This window comes from Acanthochromis polyacanthus, chromosome 5 (genome assembly GCF_021347895.1).
Source record: "Acanthochromis polyacanthus isolate Apoly-LR-REF ecotype Palm Island chromosome 5, KAUST_Apoly_ChrSc, whole genome shotgun sequence".
NCBI classification, from domain to species: domain Eukaryota; kingdom Metazoa; phylum Chordata; class Actinopteri; family Pomacentridae; genus Acanthochromis; species Acanthochromis polyacanthus.
In genome coordinates this window covers 12,937,909-12,957,801 of record NC_067117.1, presented here as the reverse complement: position 1 = coordinate 12,957,801, position 19,893 = coordinate 12,937,909, and the positions used below count along the sequence as shown (strand labels likewise).

Here is a 19,893-nt window from a genome sequence, read left to right as displayed (position 1 = left end):
TTTTAAAAATCTGTTCTGAGGAATGTGACACGGATGCATGTAAAATAAAATGTGTTTGAGACGGGTGCAGCCCCTCAAAATTGCAGTCTAAGCCTATCTTCAAGATTGTCTCATGTAATATGTATGATCGCGTCAGTATCTCAATACATTTTAATTTTCTCTACAGCTTCACAGCCACATAAAACATTACATCTTCTTCCTTTGCTTGTTGCTTGTTCCATTTCCTCACCGAGGTATTTTACGCAAATGTTTTGCGCAAATTCTTCAAATCAAAGATGCCGTTTTATGGCCAACATCAAAGAGAAAACACAGATATCACCTGATACATTTAGTTTGGAACATTTAGTAAAATTCTAAACAAAGCTCTGCAGTTCTATACAAAACTTTTGTGTGAAAAATGAAGCTGAAACAACAGCGTCTGTGTGCAGACAGTCTGCAACATTAAAGAGATAATTATTGAGAAAAATGAGACATGAAACCAGTATGTTCCAGTTTGGCACAGCAGGCTGCCTCTTCAGTGAGCCACAGTGTTGAACCGTAATATTGATTCTTGTTTATGTTTACACAACTGCTTTGTGAGGTGATACAGTGTGTCTGTATGTGAGAGGCAGATAGAGAGATGTGACAGAGAGTTGATGACTGACTCAGCTGCCAATGACAACAATAGATTCAGTAGAACACAAAAGCCTCAGTGGTTAACGGAATACAAGGCCTGAGGATATCAGTCACTTGAGTGTGTGCAAACAACACATCTGGTTTTAGACAGAGACAACGAAAAATAACTATTTAGACATGTCCTATTTGACAGGGCTGCTGTATGTGGTTGTGATCAGGCTGCATGTGAGTCGAGTTCTTACTTTCATCTCTATAATGGTCTGCAGAGCCTTGGTTTTGCTTGGATCCTGATGCAGCTGATTTCTTCTGTGCAGTTCCTTAAAAACAAGATACAGTGTTATGTTGCACTGGAGCAGCTGAATTGATTGTAATTTCCGATGAAAGCGGGATTATTTGGCTAAAATTAGACTTTAAAAAATGCACCACAGAATGGATAGAAAATGTATCTCTATGCACTGAAAATGCCTCATGCAACTGATGTGCTCTGCAGTTTTCAGTTTACACGTTGCATAATCAATATGATACAATTTAAGCAGCAGAGAGGAGCATATTGATTTTGTGATATTCAGCACTGCCATCTAGTGACAACAAACCAAAAAAACACTCAGTTTTAACTCTTACACAGTGAATGCCACATATTAATGTAACCCTGGTTATAACATACCTCTCGTAAATGGATGTTCTCCTTCTCCTTTTGGTCCAGAATGACCTCCAGGTGTCCCAGCTGGGCCTCTGCCTCAGCAATGCGTCTGGCTCTCTCCTGCTCCTCCTCCTCAGACGCCCTGCCCGGCCCCGGGGGCAGCCCTTTGCTCTGCAGCATCTCAAGCAGCTTCTTAATTGACTCGTCTCTGGCTCCCAGCGTTTGCTTCTGGGTCTCGATCCTCAGCTCCATCTCCTCCAGGGTCTTCCTCAGCAAGAAGAGCTCTTTGGCCTGTCTGTCATGTTCTGCCTGCAGCCGCCGGAAGTTCTCCTCTGTCAGCTCGATGGTGGTGAAATGCTCGGAGGCAGAGCGGTTGCCGCTCTCCTGCTGCAGCAGATGGTTGAGGTCTCGCTGTGTGCGCAGTTCATCTTGGAGAGCCTGGATGGTCATCTGGAGATGCTGATGAGCCCAAATACAAACACATAACACGTGTACACACACAGAGAGACTCAAAAATGATTGAAATACTTTTTAGGAACAACACACAATGCAACACATTTTATTTTTATGATAACACTAAACAGGGGGGTAAACACACACTACAACACACTTCTGAAATAGTCTCGTACACAGTTGTGTGGATCAACGCTATAGCGGGTCAAACATTAGGAACACGTGACTTACCTTGGGCCAAAAAAATCAACTGTTAATAACTGATGTCAAAAGATTGGCTTATTTGCAGAAACTATACAAGAAACCATAAGTCCATTGTATTTCAAACCTCAGAGGAGCCACACAGTTTTTAGAAAAAACGTGTCTTTATGATTAGTGAGTATAATGTAAGAAAAGACTAGACCTTTGATTATGTACGAGTTATCACGGGTGGACAGCTCAGAATAGCAAAAGAATACATAGAAGTTACATTTTTAATCTACCATAGGGACAAAACAGACATATTGTTGAATAACAGTGTGCATGTCTGTGTCCACAATGAAATAAAATTAAACCACACACTATTAAGTCTAGCATATTTTATAGTTTATAGGAAGGTTAGTTCTGGATTTAGAGGAACATGGTTAGGGCACAGTTTCATTCATATATGGACTCAGTCTTGGTTTGTCTGTTGAACTTTTCCTCCAGCAGAGAGAGACAAAAACACAGATCAATCTATACCCAGAAAATGGCCCCATCAGGAATTGAAGGAGTGGAAACTGCTTCTTTCATTGAAATCAAACCGACTTTACAGGCATTCTGGGGTTGTAGGGGTTTACTACAGAGGGATGGAGCACCAGACATGTTCAGACTAATGTAATTAAACAAACAAATCACTTTCTAGCTTTACAGTGTCTATGGGGAGACATATCATGGGACAAAGGGGGTAGGACTGAACTGCTGAGAATCTTCCACTTCCTTTTACAGGATTCGTAGGAGGAGACGTTGTATGGTACATAAGGATTGCCAGGTGTCTGAAAATACACGCCACACTGAAGGTGACTCTATGTTGTGCACGCAACTCGTGGTGCAAACATAGGGACAAACCTTGGTTCTCCTGGCATCCAGCAGCTGCAGATCATGGGCAGAATGAACAGAAAAACAAATGTGTGGTGAAAACAGAGCGTCAGAGCTTGATGCAACAGAGACGGATGATCAACACAAAACCAGCCAGAGTTTTCAAAGAGAGCTGCCAGTTTATCAGTCTTCAGCCATCAGTCAGCACAGCATATTCACAGGAGACCTTTTTCACAACAGGCGCTTTGGCTTGTCATAGCAGGAAAAGCACACGGGAAATTAATTATTTTAATACTGAGCTCAGTTCATTAAGACGGTCAGTTCCACAGTCCTGGTATTGTTCATGCTGACTCTGTGAGCAGGATTTACTTGGACACTCAATGGAACTGAGCCATTGTTAATAAAATTAGCTTCCTCTGTGTTTTTTCTTCTACAACAAGTCAAAATGCCTGCTATGAAAAAAGTCTATAAACCTACAGACACAATATGACTTTATCAAAATGACCTTTCTGGAAAGAGATGAAGAAAAGATTTGAAATGGCTTTAAAAATATCCTAGATGAACCCCTATGATTTTACATTAACTGATCTCAGATTAGTTCGAGCAGGAATAGTTTCAGAGTTCAAATGAAGAAGTACCATGAAAAAAATCAGTAATAGTTATTAGGATCATTACACAATGAGATGTTGATGTATAGCAGATGCTGCTGTAAGTCAGTCAATTAACTGGTTACTTAATCAGAAAATTTAACTGCATCTATGATTATCATTTAAGTAATTTTTCAAGCAAACATGTACAACATTATTTAATTCTATCATATGAAAAGTAAATCACTTTGCAGTAATCTAATAACAGCATGATCCTCACAAAATACATTTAAATGCAAAAAAAAAAGAAGCTCTTTCAGGGTAAAACTAACATGACACTGTGTGAACCATGTGCTCTTCCAACCACCAGGGGGCAGTGTTTGTGTTAGCAGTGGAAGCTGATGAATTTTCTGCCACAACGAACTACAGTTTTGGTCACACTACTTTATGTGAATCATTGCTATTTGGTTCAGCAACAAAAAACAGAAATGTCCAATTCTATTTTGCCCTCTTATTATTTTTCTTTTTTCAAAGTTCTCCAAGTCTATTGATTTGTATATTCATGCCGTCACATGCTGGAACTTCCTCTGTAATGGAAATGTTGATGTTTCAATGGAGCCCTTCATATACACCTCAAACAAATTAGATCTTCCCTCTATGCATAAAAACACTTTTAAATGCACCTTCTTCACCTTAATTTGAAACAAGCAACACTGTTCTAATCAGACTTAATGAGAAATGACTGTTTTCCTTCATGAATTGTGAAGGTGTCGAGAAAAATTCCCTGCAAATCCTGCTACCCTACTTGAACTCAACTTTTTCTCCCTCTTTATATCTTTTCTCTCTTATCCTCATTTCAGCTCTTTCCCTCTTCCCAGATCAATAACCTGCTGTCTTGGAACTAAACTGCAAGAGGCAGTCCAATGATTCCATTTGCATAATTGCACTGTGGGTTAAAAAGCCTGTACAGCCGTTCCTCCCGTATCTCCCCCGTCACCCCCAGCAGATCTGTAGCAGCTCCTGTGAGTCAGTCATGACTCAGCGGTTATAGGTGTTGTGGTCACCCTGTCTCACGAGAAGTTTCCCCTTTCACTGCAAATCCTGAAAACGAACTTCCAGAGGTTTCACCAGAGACAAGGAGAGAAATTGAGCCCCAGTGTTTCCCTCCCTGACTGACATCTGGTGCAGCCAGTTGTAACTGGCTGTCACAAATCTGGTAGTGCAGAAACACAAAATCCTTTTGAGAGCTACAATAGTCAAGGAGCCGGATTCTGTCATTTTTATGAATATCTATCTATAAATTTCTGTCTAGGAGGTTGCTGCATTTCAGTGTTAGGTGAGGATTTTACTTTGCTGGTGGAGTTAGAGAAACAATCCCTGAAATCAAAGATTTCATCCTCTGACTAGGATTGTCTGGACAATAACTCATCCAGCAGCTGGTGAGATGTGTATGTGTTGACACAGTTGGTGGAATAAACAAACAATGATATCTGTAGTTGTGTTGGTGTTACATTTTAAGGCTGAATACTAAGGGAGATGAAGTCTATTTCCCCATACCTTAACCTAAACTTAGTCTTATACCTAATCCTGCCTGGTCTCAACTAGGGCTGGCCAATGCACTGTTTCAGCATCAATATGGTGATGAGCAAATGTGTAATAGTCACTGCATGAAGCGCGATGTGAAGTAAGGTAAACTAACCTTTACATATCAAGCTACAGGCTGCACAGTGGTTAGATCCGTCACCTTGCAGGTAGAAGATCCCTGGTACTTCGACTTCTCTCCACAGTCCAAAAACAAACTGCTGTTAATTGGTGATTCAAAATTGTCCATAGGTGTGAATGTGAGTGTGATTGTTTGTCTGTATATGTAGCCCTGCGATAGACTGGTGACCTGTCCAGGGTGTCCCCTGCCTTCACCCTAAGTCAGCTGGGATAGACTCCAACCCCACCGTGACTCTAGTGAGGATGAAGCGGTGTTTAGACGATGGATGGACATCAAGCTATAACATTTGTTCCTGCTTGATACAAAAAGAAAACTTACACTGTGACTCATTTTCCACAAAAAATCTACAAGAGACGTCTGTGTGATAGAAAATAATTTACTGAGATTTAAATGTTCTTGGAAAGACTGCGTTTGTTTTTCTTTCCTTTTATTCAGAGAGAGTTTGTTGACATGTAGTCTCCACATGTACACAGAAAAATGAGTGAGGAAGAGGAGAGAAACACTGAAAAGGAAGATTTGGTTGCAAAAAGGAAATACTAAATGAGCTTCACGAAAATATATCAGCATCAGAAAAGGATGAAGTTGATCAAAAACAGACAATGTCAGCAGTGTCTTACAATTGTTGCCACTACACAACGCAACACAATTAATTTGTTTGACAATTTAAATCAGCGCTACTGAGCTCAGTGTGACGAGTGCAAAGCTAGATCTGAATGCCATCCAAAGCAAAAGCTATCTTGGATGGCTCTGCTAGTGTTACACAATATGAAAAACGTTTTAAATGGTTGTTTGTCTGAAAATACCTTTTATTTTTGAGGGAGATGCACTCCACTACAAAATTGTCCTAATTGCCTTAGAAATTATCATTCTTTCCAAATAGATTGAAATTTCCTCTATTTTGTCATATCAAAACATATGAAGAGTTCATTTGCAAAAGCAGGTAACTCTGTTCTCATTTTTTACTTGAGATAATAATAACACTGATAATTTATTTTTTCTCTATTTTGTCATGTATTTTTCTACAGAGTCAAATCCACTCAACTTCAGTTTGATTGATATTATCTCAAGTAAACAATCAAAAAAGTTTTCTAAACATTTATAAAAACGGAGTTATCCGTTTTTGCAAAGGAACTCTTCATATGACAGAAAAACTAACTAAATACTGCAGCATGATTTATTTTCCAGTGGATTGCAGTCCAAACCATTTACCGACTACACTTGCTATCTGACCCACCAGCATGATGGCGAAAAATGTGTTCTGCAATGAGCTATGAAAACTGTTAAAGCTACTCCATCCACAGACGGATACTTAAAGCTGGTGATATTCAGCCCTCTTGCCAGGTGGCACATGAGCAGGCTGCTGTATGTTTGGTGTGCTGCTATATGTGTGTGTGCATAAGAGGAGGCGGGTGTTTATATCTGACAGATGGACAGCTCCAAAGCGCTGAGTCGCAGCAGCCTACTGCTCACTACATTCCTAATCTCTGTGTTGTATGTCGTGATGGCTGACAATACACAATTACACCCACACCACGCCAGCAAACGCTGCATTTATTCATCGCCACTCAGCTACAAGAAAGTCTGAGAGTGGCATGAATGCAGAAATCTGATTCAGGACAGCACACAGGAGTGAAGTCATACAATACTGAATGCAAAAAGAAGTTTTCTTTGCTGAATTTTAAGTGTTCACTCTGTGTGGTAAAAGTTTTTTATTATCTTTTATTTAAAATTATGGTTTATCATCTGAAAAGCAAAGGACTCACGTTGGGGCAGTTTTTAGAAGCTCTCTTTGAAGCTGAGAACAACCAACTATAATCTTTATCAGCTTGATTAAACCAAAGACCAGCAGTAAGTCCTTGTTCTTTACGCTTCCTTTGATTTACTGAGTGTCAAAGTGTCACTGGGAAGGGTCAGAGGAAGTTCACACACTCAGATTTTTCATTTTTGCATTTACAGCACAAAGCCTCAAAGAGATGGCACTCTGGGCCAGGTCTGCTCACTCAGAGCATGGACGAATTATGAGACACGCCCCCAGGCACAGATTTGTAAAAGGTCCTCCACCTGTCCTTCATAGATGCACGTCACCCAGACCAAAAGAGAAAGTTGATGTGTATGGAGGTCTGTTTGCTATAGTTTTGGTGTTAATTTTGCATTCCTTTTAGTCAGTTTTCATCTCTTTCTGGTAACTGAGTCTTTCCAAATCTTTTGTGTTCATTTGCATCTCTGGTGTTTGTGATTCTTTGGGTAAGTTGGATCTCTTTTTTGGCTGTTTTGTGTCTTTTCTTTGGCTGTTTTGACTCATTTTGTGCCTTTTCAGTGATATTTTGTTTTGTTATTGTTGTAATTTGACTGATCAATGAAAAATGTTAACCATCACTTCAAAAAGAGGCTCAAGACCGAGGCCCACTGACTCTTAGGGCCCTTGCATCCATGCCTTATAAGCATTTTTAGTAATCCATGCACAATTCAAAATGAATATTGGTTTACCGCTGTATCAATTTTGCAGTCTCATCTGTGTGAATCCTGTGAGAATAAAGAAGATGATATTGATAATATTGATCAAACTACTGTAATAAGAAGACTGGTGGCATGTAAGCAGTTCTGTGAACACAGTGGTTCTCTGAGCTAACTGCTAATGTCAGAAAATTAAAATGCTCACTGTGACAATTTTAACATGTTTAGCAGATGTAACATTTACCATATTCCCCATCTCAGTTTAGGTAATTAAAACCCTAACATTCACTAATTAGTGCTTAACAAAATTACAGTCGTGCTGATGGGAATGTGACATCTGGTCAAAGTAGAAATCATCCTGAGAGGATTTTGTTGCCAGTCAATCGACAGTTGCAAAGAGATTTCGCTAAAACCCAAAACTGTCAGCCTGTTAGCTGGTTAGCTGGTGGCACCACCTGAGAAGTCAGGTGATCAGTCAAGGCATTAGAGTTTTTCCTTTATCAGTCTGCTCAAAACGTCAAGACAATCCATACTGTAGATGTTGAGTTATTTGAAATGGGACTGTGGTGAACTGACTAACCAACACTGACACTGTTTACTACAGGCCTATGTTTTATTCATTTATGCCATAAATAGTATAGCATAAAGAGGCAGGCAGCAAAGAGAGGGGAGCTGCATGGAGCAAAGGTGCCCAAATAGATGTGATCCTGTGACTCTGCAGTTCATTTGTGCCCTATTGGTCGCTTTGTTGCCTACATTTCTCTCTCAATACTTTCACTTGTTTGTAGGATATTGGCAGGATAATACTGACTGCATAAGCACTAGTACATCTATGATGCTCTGACATACAGCATGTTCGAGTGACAGCTAGTTGATTCAATACTATATGTCAAAGTCTGAATAGAAAAGCTCTATATAAATCTAATCCATTATTATTATTATTATTACTATTGATGCAAAATAATGATAGGCAGCCTCATCCGTAATTATGAAGTGAAATGTATGATTTCCCAGTGATTATTATGAAAGCCAGGAAGTCTACCAATGCAGGCAAGACATTCAAATAAATATGAAGGCTGGGATTCATTTACAGCAATGACACCAAATCACAGTTAGGATACATATATGTGATCACTCTTTGATTAGCATTACAGAATATAAGCATTACTGTATGCTGAAAAGCAGCACATTTCTGCACTGTTGTCTCTGCTCTGATCCAATGTAAACTTGTGTTATGTTGGACGAAACAGCACCAGCAGACTGTAACAAGTCTTATCCCCTTTGCTTCATTTTTCTATTCTCAACTCCCATCTTAATCGTACCAGCCTTGCGCTCTGTAAACATTTCCTTGCTTCCCCGCATTTTAATCTCATCTTGTCTAGATTAAATGAGGAGGGTGTCTCCTCATTTCAACACCTTCCTGTCGTCTGGATGAAGCAGAAGCCATCTTATGCGCTCCGATGGGGGTGTTTGCCACAGGAAGGATCCCCGGGTACTTCAAGCAAAGTGGCTACTCACATGATACTTCCTGTGTCCACATGAGCTCAACATGTCATAACATCGGTAAAAACATCAATACTTTTGCTCATCATGTATGTACAGCTGCTGCAAGCTTGTTTGCCACTGAATGAAGGAGCTAAATATCAAAGCAGCACATGGCATTAATGCACACTATATTCACCTGATCCACTAATCATGTGTGCAAACGAATAATCGTGACTACACACAATGTAGACTGTTGGTAATGATTAAAGCTCTGCACAACTACAAAGAGAAATAACCTCTAATCTAAAATCCAAACACCTCCATCTGCACGCTCTCAGTGACTGCATTAGACACAAATGCATACAAATGCTTATTCACAGTTTGCTCAGAATAGACCCGACCCCCAGCACTTTCACGACACACCACTGTGCTTCTCGCCCTCACGTGTTCACACTCTGAATGCTAAGCAGCATGTAACAATGGCAGCTTACAGTAAAGAACTGCATCCATGCGCAGACAGAGCGAAGTAACACAGGAAGCTCAGCCTCCATTTTTGTGGGATGCGTTGATGAGTGCTGACTGGGTGGCTGAGCAGCAGTGGTCATGACTCAGTCAGATATGGTACGCTCGAGCTCACACACTCGCCTCCAGCAGCTCTTGTCCAGCTTCAGCATGACAAAAAATTCGGCTGAATTCAACTCAAACAGATCGGCGTTACAACAGCCTGAGCCAGTTGCACGGTAGATTAAAAATGTGCCACGCAAAACAGTTCCGGGCTAATCGTGACCGCCAGTCATGACCATCGACTGTCTTGATTAAAGCTCTTTAGGCTACGGTTGGTATTTCACTCACCGTGAAGTCTGTGCTTTACAAAACAGATGAAAGACAAACTTTATAATGTCTAGATTGTTCCCCTCTCATCTGAAGGTGCTGTAAAAAGAAGCACATATTCCCAGATCTTAATTTTCACAAGATAAATAATGCATGGCATTTGCTCAAGCTAATAGAAGCCCGAGGCACCTGATGCAATTGTAAAGGGTGCTACAAGACAGATGTAATGATTGGCCTGAAATTACTCCATTATTAATGAGGCAATTTGCTCCTCAGTCAGCCTCTCAACAAGCCCAGTGGGTGTGACCAAACCACCGCACCGTAACTATACACTTATGTAAGGACGCCTCGCAGCCCAGAAATCAAGTCAGAAAAAGACCAATTACAGTAACAAGGCACATCTGCCTTTTATTAGCTGACATACTTCATTAATGAACCCTACCAGGAGGGATATAAATATCATTCAGCGCAGAGGCAGAGTGAACACTGGACAAGGCTGGGGATAATAAAAAAAAAATCTTCTCTTTGTATCAGGTACAAAGGCATAAAAGCCCACACTGTGGAGCTTTCAATTCCGCTGGACACATTCAGCTACAATGGATGAAGCCAAGCTAAAAATATATAAAAGGATTCACGCTGAGTGTTTAATGGCACCGAACGTAAAGAATAAATGCGATGATGAATCACTTTGACCCTGTCAGTGGCTCCGACAGCCACATCCTCCTCCCAAACGCTGTCCCTACGCTATTTTATGAATCATAAGGATATAAAAGAAGCTACATTTGGTCACCAGCAGATAAAGTCGTCCTTTAGAAGCACGACAAAGCTGCAGTGATGAGCTAGAAATGTGTAGCTACTGTGAAATCAGGTAAGCCAAAAAAACCATCAGGAGTGTTCTCATCCACAAATCCAAGCAGGCGCACAGACAGAGAGGTCTCATGTGACGGTCCCACTAATGGTATCCTGCGATGACCTTGAGGAGTGGAGCGACAGCGTCTGCCACTCTGAGTAATGACCGGCCTACTGGCTGCTCAGTGTCTGAAAACATCACGCGACCAGACAGACAAACTGGTGCAAAGACCACAACCAGCTGGCAAAATTCAGCCTTTACATTGCTGGAGGCGTTGTTCAATTTGCTGCATCATGCCACAGCCCGCCTTAAAAAGGAACACCAAACCAAACACTGTAGAGTTCAGTCTAGCCAGTCAAGCAATACACTGACCTATTCCACAGTCTACCTTAGTGTGTCATGCATTTTTTTTTCTTGCAGCTGACATATCCAGCGAAACCAAAGCCTTTATATCCAAATGCTCCGTCTGCACCAACCATTTGCAATCCTGCTACTGAGGTTTGACATGAAAATCGTTAAAATCACACTGACACAGAGTGCATTTTTCATACTGAATACAAGCGAGGCGAGCGATGTTCAGCTGTTTTTTATACCCACATTATTTCCAGTTGAATTTTGTACACGGGAGAAGTGGGTTAATTAAAAAGAAGACTACAGCTGCCAATTGGCATTTTTCTTCAGAAATACAAACAGAGGACTACTGCATGTAGTGAAGGCGGGATGAACAGAAGTAAACAGTGAGAGATGATCAAAGCCAGAGCATATAAAGGAAAGACAGTGGGAAAGGAGAGAGACGGCGAGAGAGTAAGACATACAGAGAGTGTTTAAGTGTCCTTGACATTTGTCTGTGGGCCTTGCGTCTACTCTTGTCAGTAACTGATTTAACTGGGACATGACTACACCCCCACACTGAGGCAAGCAAAAAAAAAAACCTTTTGACGTCTCCCCCTCCAGGGCCAATCTGCTGAACCTTTAAAAATAAGCTAGAATTAAGCAATGCTGCAGCCATCCTGTGCACAGCAAAGTTCATTTCACCTCTTGGCAGTGTCATCATGCTTTCCACTTAATCACAAACAAGTGGAAGCTCAGATTTCAACCATATTGTAGAAAACTAAACTGAAGGGGTTTTGTGTTTCCTGTGGCTGAAATGACATTGATTCTGCACCAGAGTACTAGGCGAGGAGATTGTGTTTTAAATATTTATGTACACAAAGAACTCTTTCCAAAAAGGTTTCCACAAGTATTGAAAAACATGACTGACTGCAATAATTCTGTGTTCTTGGACTGAGGATGATTGTGGTCTTTTGCCAAAAAGAGCATGGTATGAGCAGAGATCAGAGAGGACAGTACTTGAAAAAACAGAAAGACAACAGACAAGCAGCAACTGAAGTTCTCTGCAGTAATGAGTGGATGACGGCATGTTAGAGTATTGGTCTCACCTGGTTCTCCTCATGAGTGACTCTCATCTGTTCTTTCAGGATTGATGTGCGAGCCGCCTCCTCTTTCCTCATTATTCTCTCCTTCTTCAGCTCAGGACTCCAGAAACTCTTGATGCTGTTGGTGGAAGATCCCAACTTACTGTCTTTCAGGTCAAGCTCTCGTCGCAGCATCTCATTCTCCCTCTGCATCTCCCTGAACTGGGCCTGCATCTCCAGCAGCTCCCCACCACTGCCCCGCACAGCCTGCCTGAGCAGAGCGGAGGGCACCCCCTGGTGGTGGTGGGGGTGCAGCATGGAGAGGGAGCCCAGGTCACTGTAAGACAGAAGGTCAGCATGAGGCAGCCCCACTGAAGCGATATTGGGACTGCTGCCCATGGCTGTGACGCGGCCCCCATACATGGCCCGGCTGGTGGCGCGACCCAGAGTCATGGTGCCTTTTGGGTATGTGGCAGTGGAGCCCACGCCCTCGTGGTCGCTCAGGTACATGGGCCCCGAAGTAGCATAGGCAGCGTTGAGGGATTGGATGTTCTCCATGGAGAGCGTCTTGCCCCCCGCACCACCCCCGCTCCCGCTGTTCGCCCTTCTATGGCCCAATCTGGGGGACCTCGGCAGGCGCGGGGACCGTACGGGGCTGCTCTCTACATGGCCTACAGCTCTGGCACTGCCGTACATGACCTGTGATTCGGCGGTGTGGCCACCAGAGGGTCCTTAACGGGGGCGTGCTGCAATGAGACTGCTCTGACTCTTAGAACCGCACATGGGTGACTTATATCATGTCTGAATAGGTGGAGCACATCAATGTCAGATCTGAGGAAACAGGAGAGAAGCATCCGTTAGGCGAATACCAACTATTTGTACTTGTCAGATGAAAGAAACAGGAAGGCAATGCATACACCTTGAAATAAATAAACCGTGTATTCCACGCACGAATTAAGCCAAACAGATCTGGCATGGAAAACACCACAATGCAGGAAGAAAAAGACATTATTCTGTTCACTTTAAGACTGTATTAGTCAACGTCAGCAGCAGACTGCCCCAATTTATGTGACTCCAATCTCAAATGGCCCACAGGAATTTCCCAGCATCATCCTGGATTTCCCACTGGCCAACACTTACTACTGGAAGCAGAGACAGCTTTATAGCTTCACAATATATCAGCTAACTAACAGACTAATTAAAACACAGGAGTGATCGCATCGTACATCACATTTGTCTGTTCTAACCACAGATGGCTGGTTGGTTTCTACCAGAATGAATGATATCCATGGATAATGTATTAGATTGTAAATTTTTCCTCTGAAAAAAACATACATGCTGAGATTTAATCATTCAGATGCCGATGTTCTTTAATTTGTTTTTTTCTAAGCACTGATTCTGTACATCGAGCAGTGATGTGCAGTACAGAGTCAATTAACAGTTTATGCGAGTGTGATCCCAGCTGATGAGCTCTTCTGCGGGGGAGAAACAAAAAGCGTTGTTTGGAAAGCGGGTTTACTAATTAATTAGCCCATAGCATATCTTGTGTACACACAGACACAGGGTGATGTTAAAAGGAGCACGAGAGTACATCGATACAGAGCATCATGTTGCAGCAAGCAATACAATCAGCATCTGCAACTCACAGAAATAAAAATCAATCATGAAAGACAGATCGTATATTGAGAAATAAAGTGAATCTCTGCATCACTGGATTGTCTCAAACACACAATTTAACAACTGCCACTGTGGAATTGACATGAGGTCTGGACTGACTGTTCTGATAATACTGGTTATATTTTTTTGAGCACTTAAAAGAACAAAGTAAATTTCCTAAAGTTTTAAAATACATATATATATATATATATATATATATATATATATATATATATATATATATATATATATATATATATATATATATTGATTGCTTAAAAGTGATAATCCCACCAGACGTGTCATACTGTAAGATATAATAAAAACCCATCAGTTCTGGCTGCAATTTTAATTAAAATGGCAAGAAGTCCTAGATTTTTAAATAAAGCAAATCACATTGGCTAACGAGGAGAAAAGGATACAGGAGACTAAATTTTTAATGATCTAATAATGGTCATGCCATTTCATCTGTAGCTTAAATATATCACAAGACCGTATATCACGGTGTATGATTATTTAAAACTTGTGGTGGATCTCTTCAGGCCAAATTCCGAAAGCTGTTTAACAACAAAAGTTGAAGACAATGACGCTAACTGAAGGCGTTAATGTCACCGGCTGTGTGGTGATGAATAATACTGCTCCGTCTACGAGTGAACAAAGAAAAAAAAAATTACACTCTTCCATCAAAGTGAACTGAGGTACTTTCTCTCCTCTGGTGTCACTTGCTCCTCAGACACTGTTGCCATGGTGACTGCGCTGGGGCCAACACACAAAAAGCACCTCAGTCGCCTGATATGACAGTGGCATAAGTTTCCAAAAGGTGTGTCAAAGAGCTGTGGCCAAATGCAGACGGTGTGTGCTGCAGCAGTGCAGAGGGGAATTCAGCGACCTCATCTCCTCACTTACTACAAATCTTCAGCTTCACGCAGATTGTTTTCTTTTACTTTGACACACAGATAAAATGAAAATTCATGGCACAGGGAAATGTACATCAACAGGTCTACACGGTGTGTGAAATCCAGAGAGATTTTGGATGACAGGCTCCCTCAGCTGCACCCACTGAAGCATCATCTGTGAGGAAACACTTGGCCGAGGGCAAACACTGCAGCCCAGCAGAGGAGGTCAGACAGGACAGTGACATTTCTCCGACTTATATTAAGGAACAGGTGTCTAGAAATGCTATGGGAGTGTGAAAATAACATAAAATGACAGAACAAATCAAACAGAATGTGTCTAAAAGCTGGGATAGAGAAAGGACATTTCATTTGTTGCTGTTTTTTTGTATTTCTTCTAAAAGATGATGGCAAATGAAATTTAAATTCTAAATATGCAGACATAAGCAACAACAAATCCTGCTGCTGTTATCGTCAGTGGTCAGCTTGCTACAGCATGTCTGTGAAGAATCACTGGCAAATGTTTTAGAAGGAAAAAAAAACAGCATTCAGCAATGGGCTGTGAAGACAGCTGAGACATCTTTTAGTAAATTAAAATTGTCCTGCTAGACACAGACTGATGAGGCTCATAATGTTTGGTTTTTGGTGACGTTAGCATTGATAAATCAAGTCAGTGGTCGGGACGGAGGCTGTTCTGTGCTTTGCAGTGTCAAGCAAAATATCAGTGTTTTTTAGGATCTACTAATAATGATGGTTTCTTTATTCTCAGGTTTTTTGTAACTTGACATATGTTGTCATAATTTTTTAGACTTTTTCTGTACTGATGCAGCAGTGATTCAGGCAGTGACTCTTATCCATATTTGTGTCCTATAAAGTTGCCTTTTTCTTACCTTGAAAATGTAGGTATGAAAATGTGTCTGCCTGCCCTCTTTCCCTGCTGACACATCCTGTGCTATTCAACGTCAGCTATGATTCAGCTATGCAACCTGTGTAATTACAGGAAAGCTGTGCAGTGTCACCTCAGAAAAAGTTAGAAAAATTACGCCTGCTGTGCTACAGTGCAAAACCCCCACTTTTATTTCAAGCTACGCATTTTAGGCTTAGTCCACATGTACATGGATATTTTTGGGGTTACCTGGGGTTCTCAGAAATAAATCTTGTACACACAAGCTCTGGTTTAAAAAATATTAGAAGAAATCTTCCATGTGAAAATGCAAATACAGTTCAAAATGCTGCCAAGAGCACAACAACCTAACTAACCCTAAAGGATGTTGGCAAATTAAAAAAACAGTTCTAGTAACCTACCAACAATGGCACATTAATGAATCATAAGAGTGGTCTGATTGCAAAGTGGAGTTAATCTTTCAGACAATTTATGTGTAAACAGCCGTGTTAACAAGGTTAGTAGCAGCACTATTTTGGCCATGACCAATCAAGATAATGGCAAAAACTCTGACATCACCAACAAAAAGCTCAGTTTCTCTTGTCTACACATGAACATTGACAACACAGTGTCTGAATATCTTCACTCTGGAATGAGTTTTCCAAAAGACCAGTTTTACAGGACTTAGGACTGGGTTTGCTTGTGGACAAAAGGCCACAACACAAAGAAAACATATGTATGGGCAAGGTCTTCATCGCTTTCCTTTGCTCAACTTCTCATTTTTTTTCTACCAACTAATGCTGTGAGCAAAGTAACAAAAGGTACATATTGTCCAAATATTTGATGCAAACACTGTGTGACGACCTTTCTTTGAGTCTGTCTTTGTATGACACCCATGGGTGGAGCTCGGAAGAATCCTCCATCTGTAGATTGTTATCTGGGGTTGATTTTCCTCGAGGATAAAAGCAGCAAACCTGGTCAGTCTCTCTTCCTTTTTATTTCCTCTACATGACTGGTACCTAAACCGCTTGAAGACACTCATGCACCCAAGCAGACACCAGAATACTGACTTGCAAATTTCTTTGGTGTCGATTAAACCAGCTGAACCATGCTAAATTTGTGTGGAATCCCTCCTACTTTATTAAAGCCTGAACCAGTTGCAACTAGCGGGCCCTCCAGATTCAGGGATCTGAGCTCAAATCTTTTTGGATTAGCTGAAGGTGATGTCGGCCATCTGAACACATTTTCTCATTGTTTCAGCATGAATGACCCATATTCGATTACTGTTCTCCACTTTGGCCTTAAAAATTCTCCTTTGAATATTTTACTGCCACCATAGTCTGCGCTCAAAGGCGGCTCCACCCTCAGCTCGTGCCCCAGGCGCAGTTGCAGGGCCTCACGCTCCAACACCATTCATTTTTCAGGGCTAGTTGATTGCGAGAGGGTCCATGTTCTAAAGCCAGATAAGCCCCTGTTTGTCACAAGTGGCTCATACTTGTAACAAAAAGAGGGAATCCACACAAATCAGTTTATTTTGTATAAAAAATGTGCAAATCAGTCGGTCAGCAGCAGTGTGGTTTGAGCTTGGGTGACTGAGGTATAATCTCACTTTATAGTCTGTACTGATCACAACCGGATCACAATCAATTGATCGTGTTAATTTTACCATCTTTTCATTAGCGTAGCATTTTCTTTTTATTTGACAACTTTGTAAGGATTATTAAGGATGTTTTTACCTTTACATGTTTCAACTGTGTCTGCATTCTTCCTCAGAAGCGTCATCCAACGTTTTAATGACACGTCTTTTAAACATCATTAATAATCCTTACAAAATTGTTGGATAAAAAGAAAACGCTAACCTAAGATCACAATCAGCCGAAGGAGGACCATGCCCAGTTCCACCCATGGGTGTCCCACAAAGATAAACTCAGAGGAAGAACATTACAACAGTTTGAAGGAAACACTCAATGCTTCAACCTGAACCTGTGTCTTACTGTCTTGATGAGAATCTGGTGTCGGCGTTTCTGTTTTTCCTCTCAGAGTCACGTATGAAGCAGTCACATTTTACAGTCAGATTGGAGCATTATGATGTAAATACTGAATTCCAAGCTTCCATTACCTGGGGATCAATATTCAGTTATTTAATTAGGCATTCAATCCATGAAATGCAGGAAGATGGTGAAAAGTGTCTGTTAGATCACTTGTCCGTAGCTGTTCGACATACAGTTTTCAGGTACATTGATAAGCATTTAAAACAGCCAATACCATCATCTTCAAACAATCAAACAAGATTCTGTGATTTTCTTTTTTGATAAATGACTGCACTACTGTCAGACTGTCTAATCCTCTCAGCCCTGGCAAAGTTGACATCTCTAACAAATGCTCAATATACCGTCATGTTCTACACTAGATATGGTCTCATAGTAAGAGGGTTTTATTTTGCCACTAACCCTGTTCCAAAGCGAAACTTCATATCTACATTAAAGGATTTTATTCCTGCATCAGCTGCATCCAAAGCACACTGCTGCGAGTGCCAGGCTCAGGGAAATGACCAAAGTGCAATAAGAGGGTATCATATTATTGCAGAAACAGTGGCAATACTGGAGTAGCATAACAGATGCCAGCTACAAATAAATAGCCTTCCATATTACCCCGACTTTATGGTCAACTTTGGAAAAGATTCTTTAACAAGCAGATGGAAAATCACTGCTAATTTGAATGACACTGAACAGGTTTGTACTAAATTTACAACAATGCCCACAGGGGTTGCTGCAGCTTTAAATTAGGCATTTTTGCAGCTATTTGTAACACATCTTATACTGCTCAGGTGACATCAAGCAATTACAGCTACCAGGACCAGAAAACCACGAAAGGCCAGTGAAGAAATTATCTCTGGCGATTCACAGAGCAGTGGTGCGGAAACAGTGGAGAGGATACAGATGTTCTGAAACAAAGATTCACCACAGGCGATGCTCAGGCTGTCTGTGGACTGAGGGAGCCTGTTTTCTATAAGGCAAGCGTGGCATTTGGAAAGGCAGCATGCGGGTCTGATGCTCTCCACTAAAGCCCAGTTAAAACTAAGCAGATCTTTGAGTGTGCTTATGCGCTTTTGAGGTCAGAGCGCGTGTCAGTGGCACACAAAAGACATTTTCTATAAATAGCTCGTTATATGGGCTGGTAATAGTTGATAAATGGTGTGAAAGGAGCCTACCAACCGGTTCAGGTCGGTGCAGAGCCACTTGAGCAACACATGCAGCCTCCTCATCAGGTATTCTACTACAGAGCCTTGACGCCCCCATGCCTCCCACTGATGGCTCCATGATTGAATGAGAAAATGTGAATGTGCTACTCCAAATGGCCCGTCCACCACATTCCAGCTTTAAATGATGCCTATGTGCCCACTGAATGGAAGACATCTCAGAAAACGTGAGAACCAACGCAGGATTCATGGCTACTGGCATCTAGGATGTCAGTGTCCAGCTCACATATCTGCCTCCATGTCTCCTGACTCATGTGTAGGATGAATTAGCCTACATCTGATGCAGCACAGGAAGGCACGACCGAGCAACTGACAGCTCTCTGGGCCTACATTTTCGACGGCTCCGGCGTGTGTGCGTCGAGCACCTGAACGCACCAGTGAAATACAAGTGTAAAGGAGCCGAGGGAAGCCTTTATTTTTTGAAATATCGCCTCAACGCGGCTTTAAAATGTAAATTCTCGGGTGTCAAGTGAGCGCTGACTGGCCGTGTCTATGCAATCAACGACCACGGAATCAGGAGGATTTTTTTTAAACGCGCATAGCCTACGCTTTCTCCGGCAAGCCGCTCGCAAAAAAAGAGGAAAAAACCTCTCCGGAAGGACACTTTTACGCATTTGGAGTGGCATCACCTTCACAATGTACAGCAGGACAGAGTGTACGCTAAAAAGGAAACAAGCAAATATACCTTTATCGATGTTAATTCCTCTCCTTCGCCGCTCTAGACGGCATCTTGTCGCCTCCATTCACCCCAGCAGCCTCTCTCAGCATCCTGCGCTGTCATTGGGCAGCGGACGCGCTCTCTCTCCTCCTCTACACACCAGGGAGCAGCATCACCACTACTGCAAGTGGCAGCTGGCAGGAGGGGATGGGCGGATGAGATGCGGAGAGCGGCCTGCGCTGGATTTCACATCGTCTTGGTGCTGAATGGGAATCATTGACCGCGTCCACTCACATTAGACCAGTTATTTTTGTTGTCCCTCCGACTGATCACAGCGACTTTCACAGGTGCCTCCATGATGCGCAGACGGTCATCCAATCCTCTGCTTTCAGGAAAAGTAGAGGATTGGATGAGTAGTCAAATCTGTGTGTAAAA

General features: G+C 41.8%; 1 protein-coding gene across 7 annotated transcripts in view; it reads right to left on the bottom strand.

Moving 5' to 3' along the window:
• erc2 (ELKS/RAB6-interacting/CAST family member 2) overlaps positions 1–19,893 on the bottom strand; it is a 45,558-nt gene extending 25,665 nt beyond the window's left edge. For 2 of the 7 annotated variants that reach the window (XR_007941793.1, XM_051947866.1), the window contains exons 1-5: positions 19,486–19,892; positions 12,134–12,940; positions 2,795–2,818; positions 1,280–1,714; positions 858–932 (exon numbers count right to left, since the gene is read on the bottom strand). Coding sequence is in view for 6 of the 7 variants with exons in the window: in XM_051947866.1 (XP_051803826.1) it covers positions 858–932; positions 1,280–1,714; positions 2,795–2,818; positions 12,134–12,805 (1,206 nt within the window). In the remaining variant the exon portion in view is untranslated. Of the gene's footprint in view, positions 1–857; positions 933–1,279; positions 1,715–2,794; positions 2,819–12,133; positions 12,941–19,485 lie in introns of all 7 variants that reach the window. The other 5 variants (XM_051947867.1, XM_051947871.1, XM_051947870.1 and 2 more) reach the window with 3 other exon arrangements.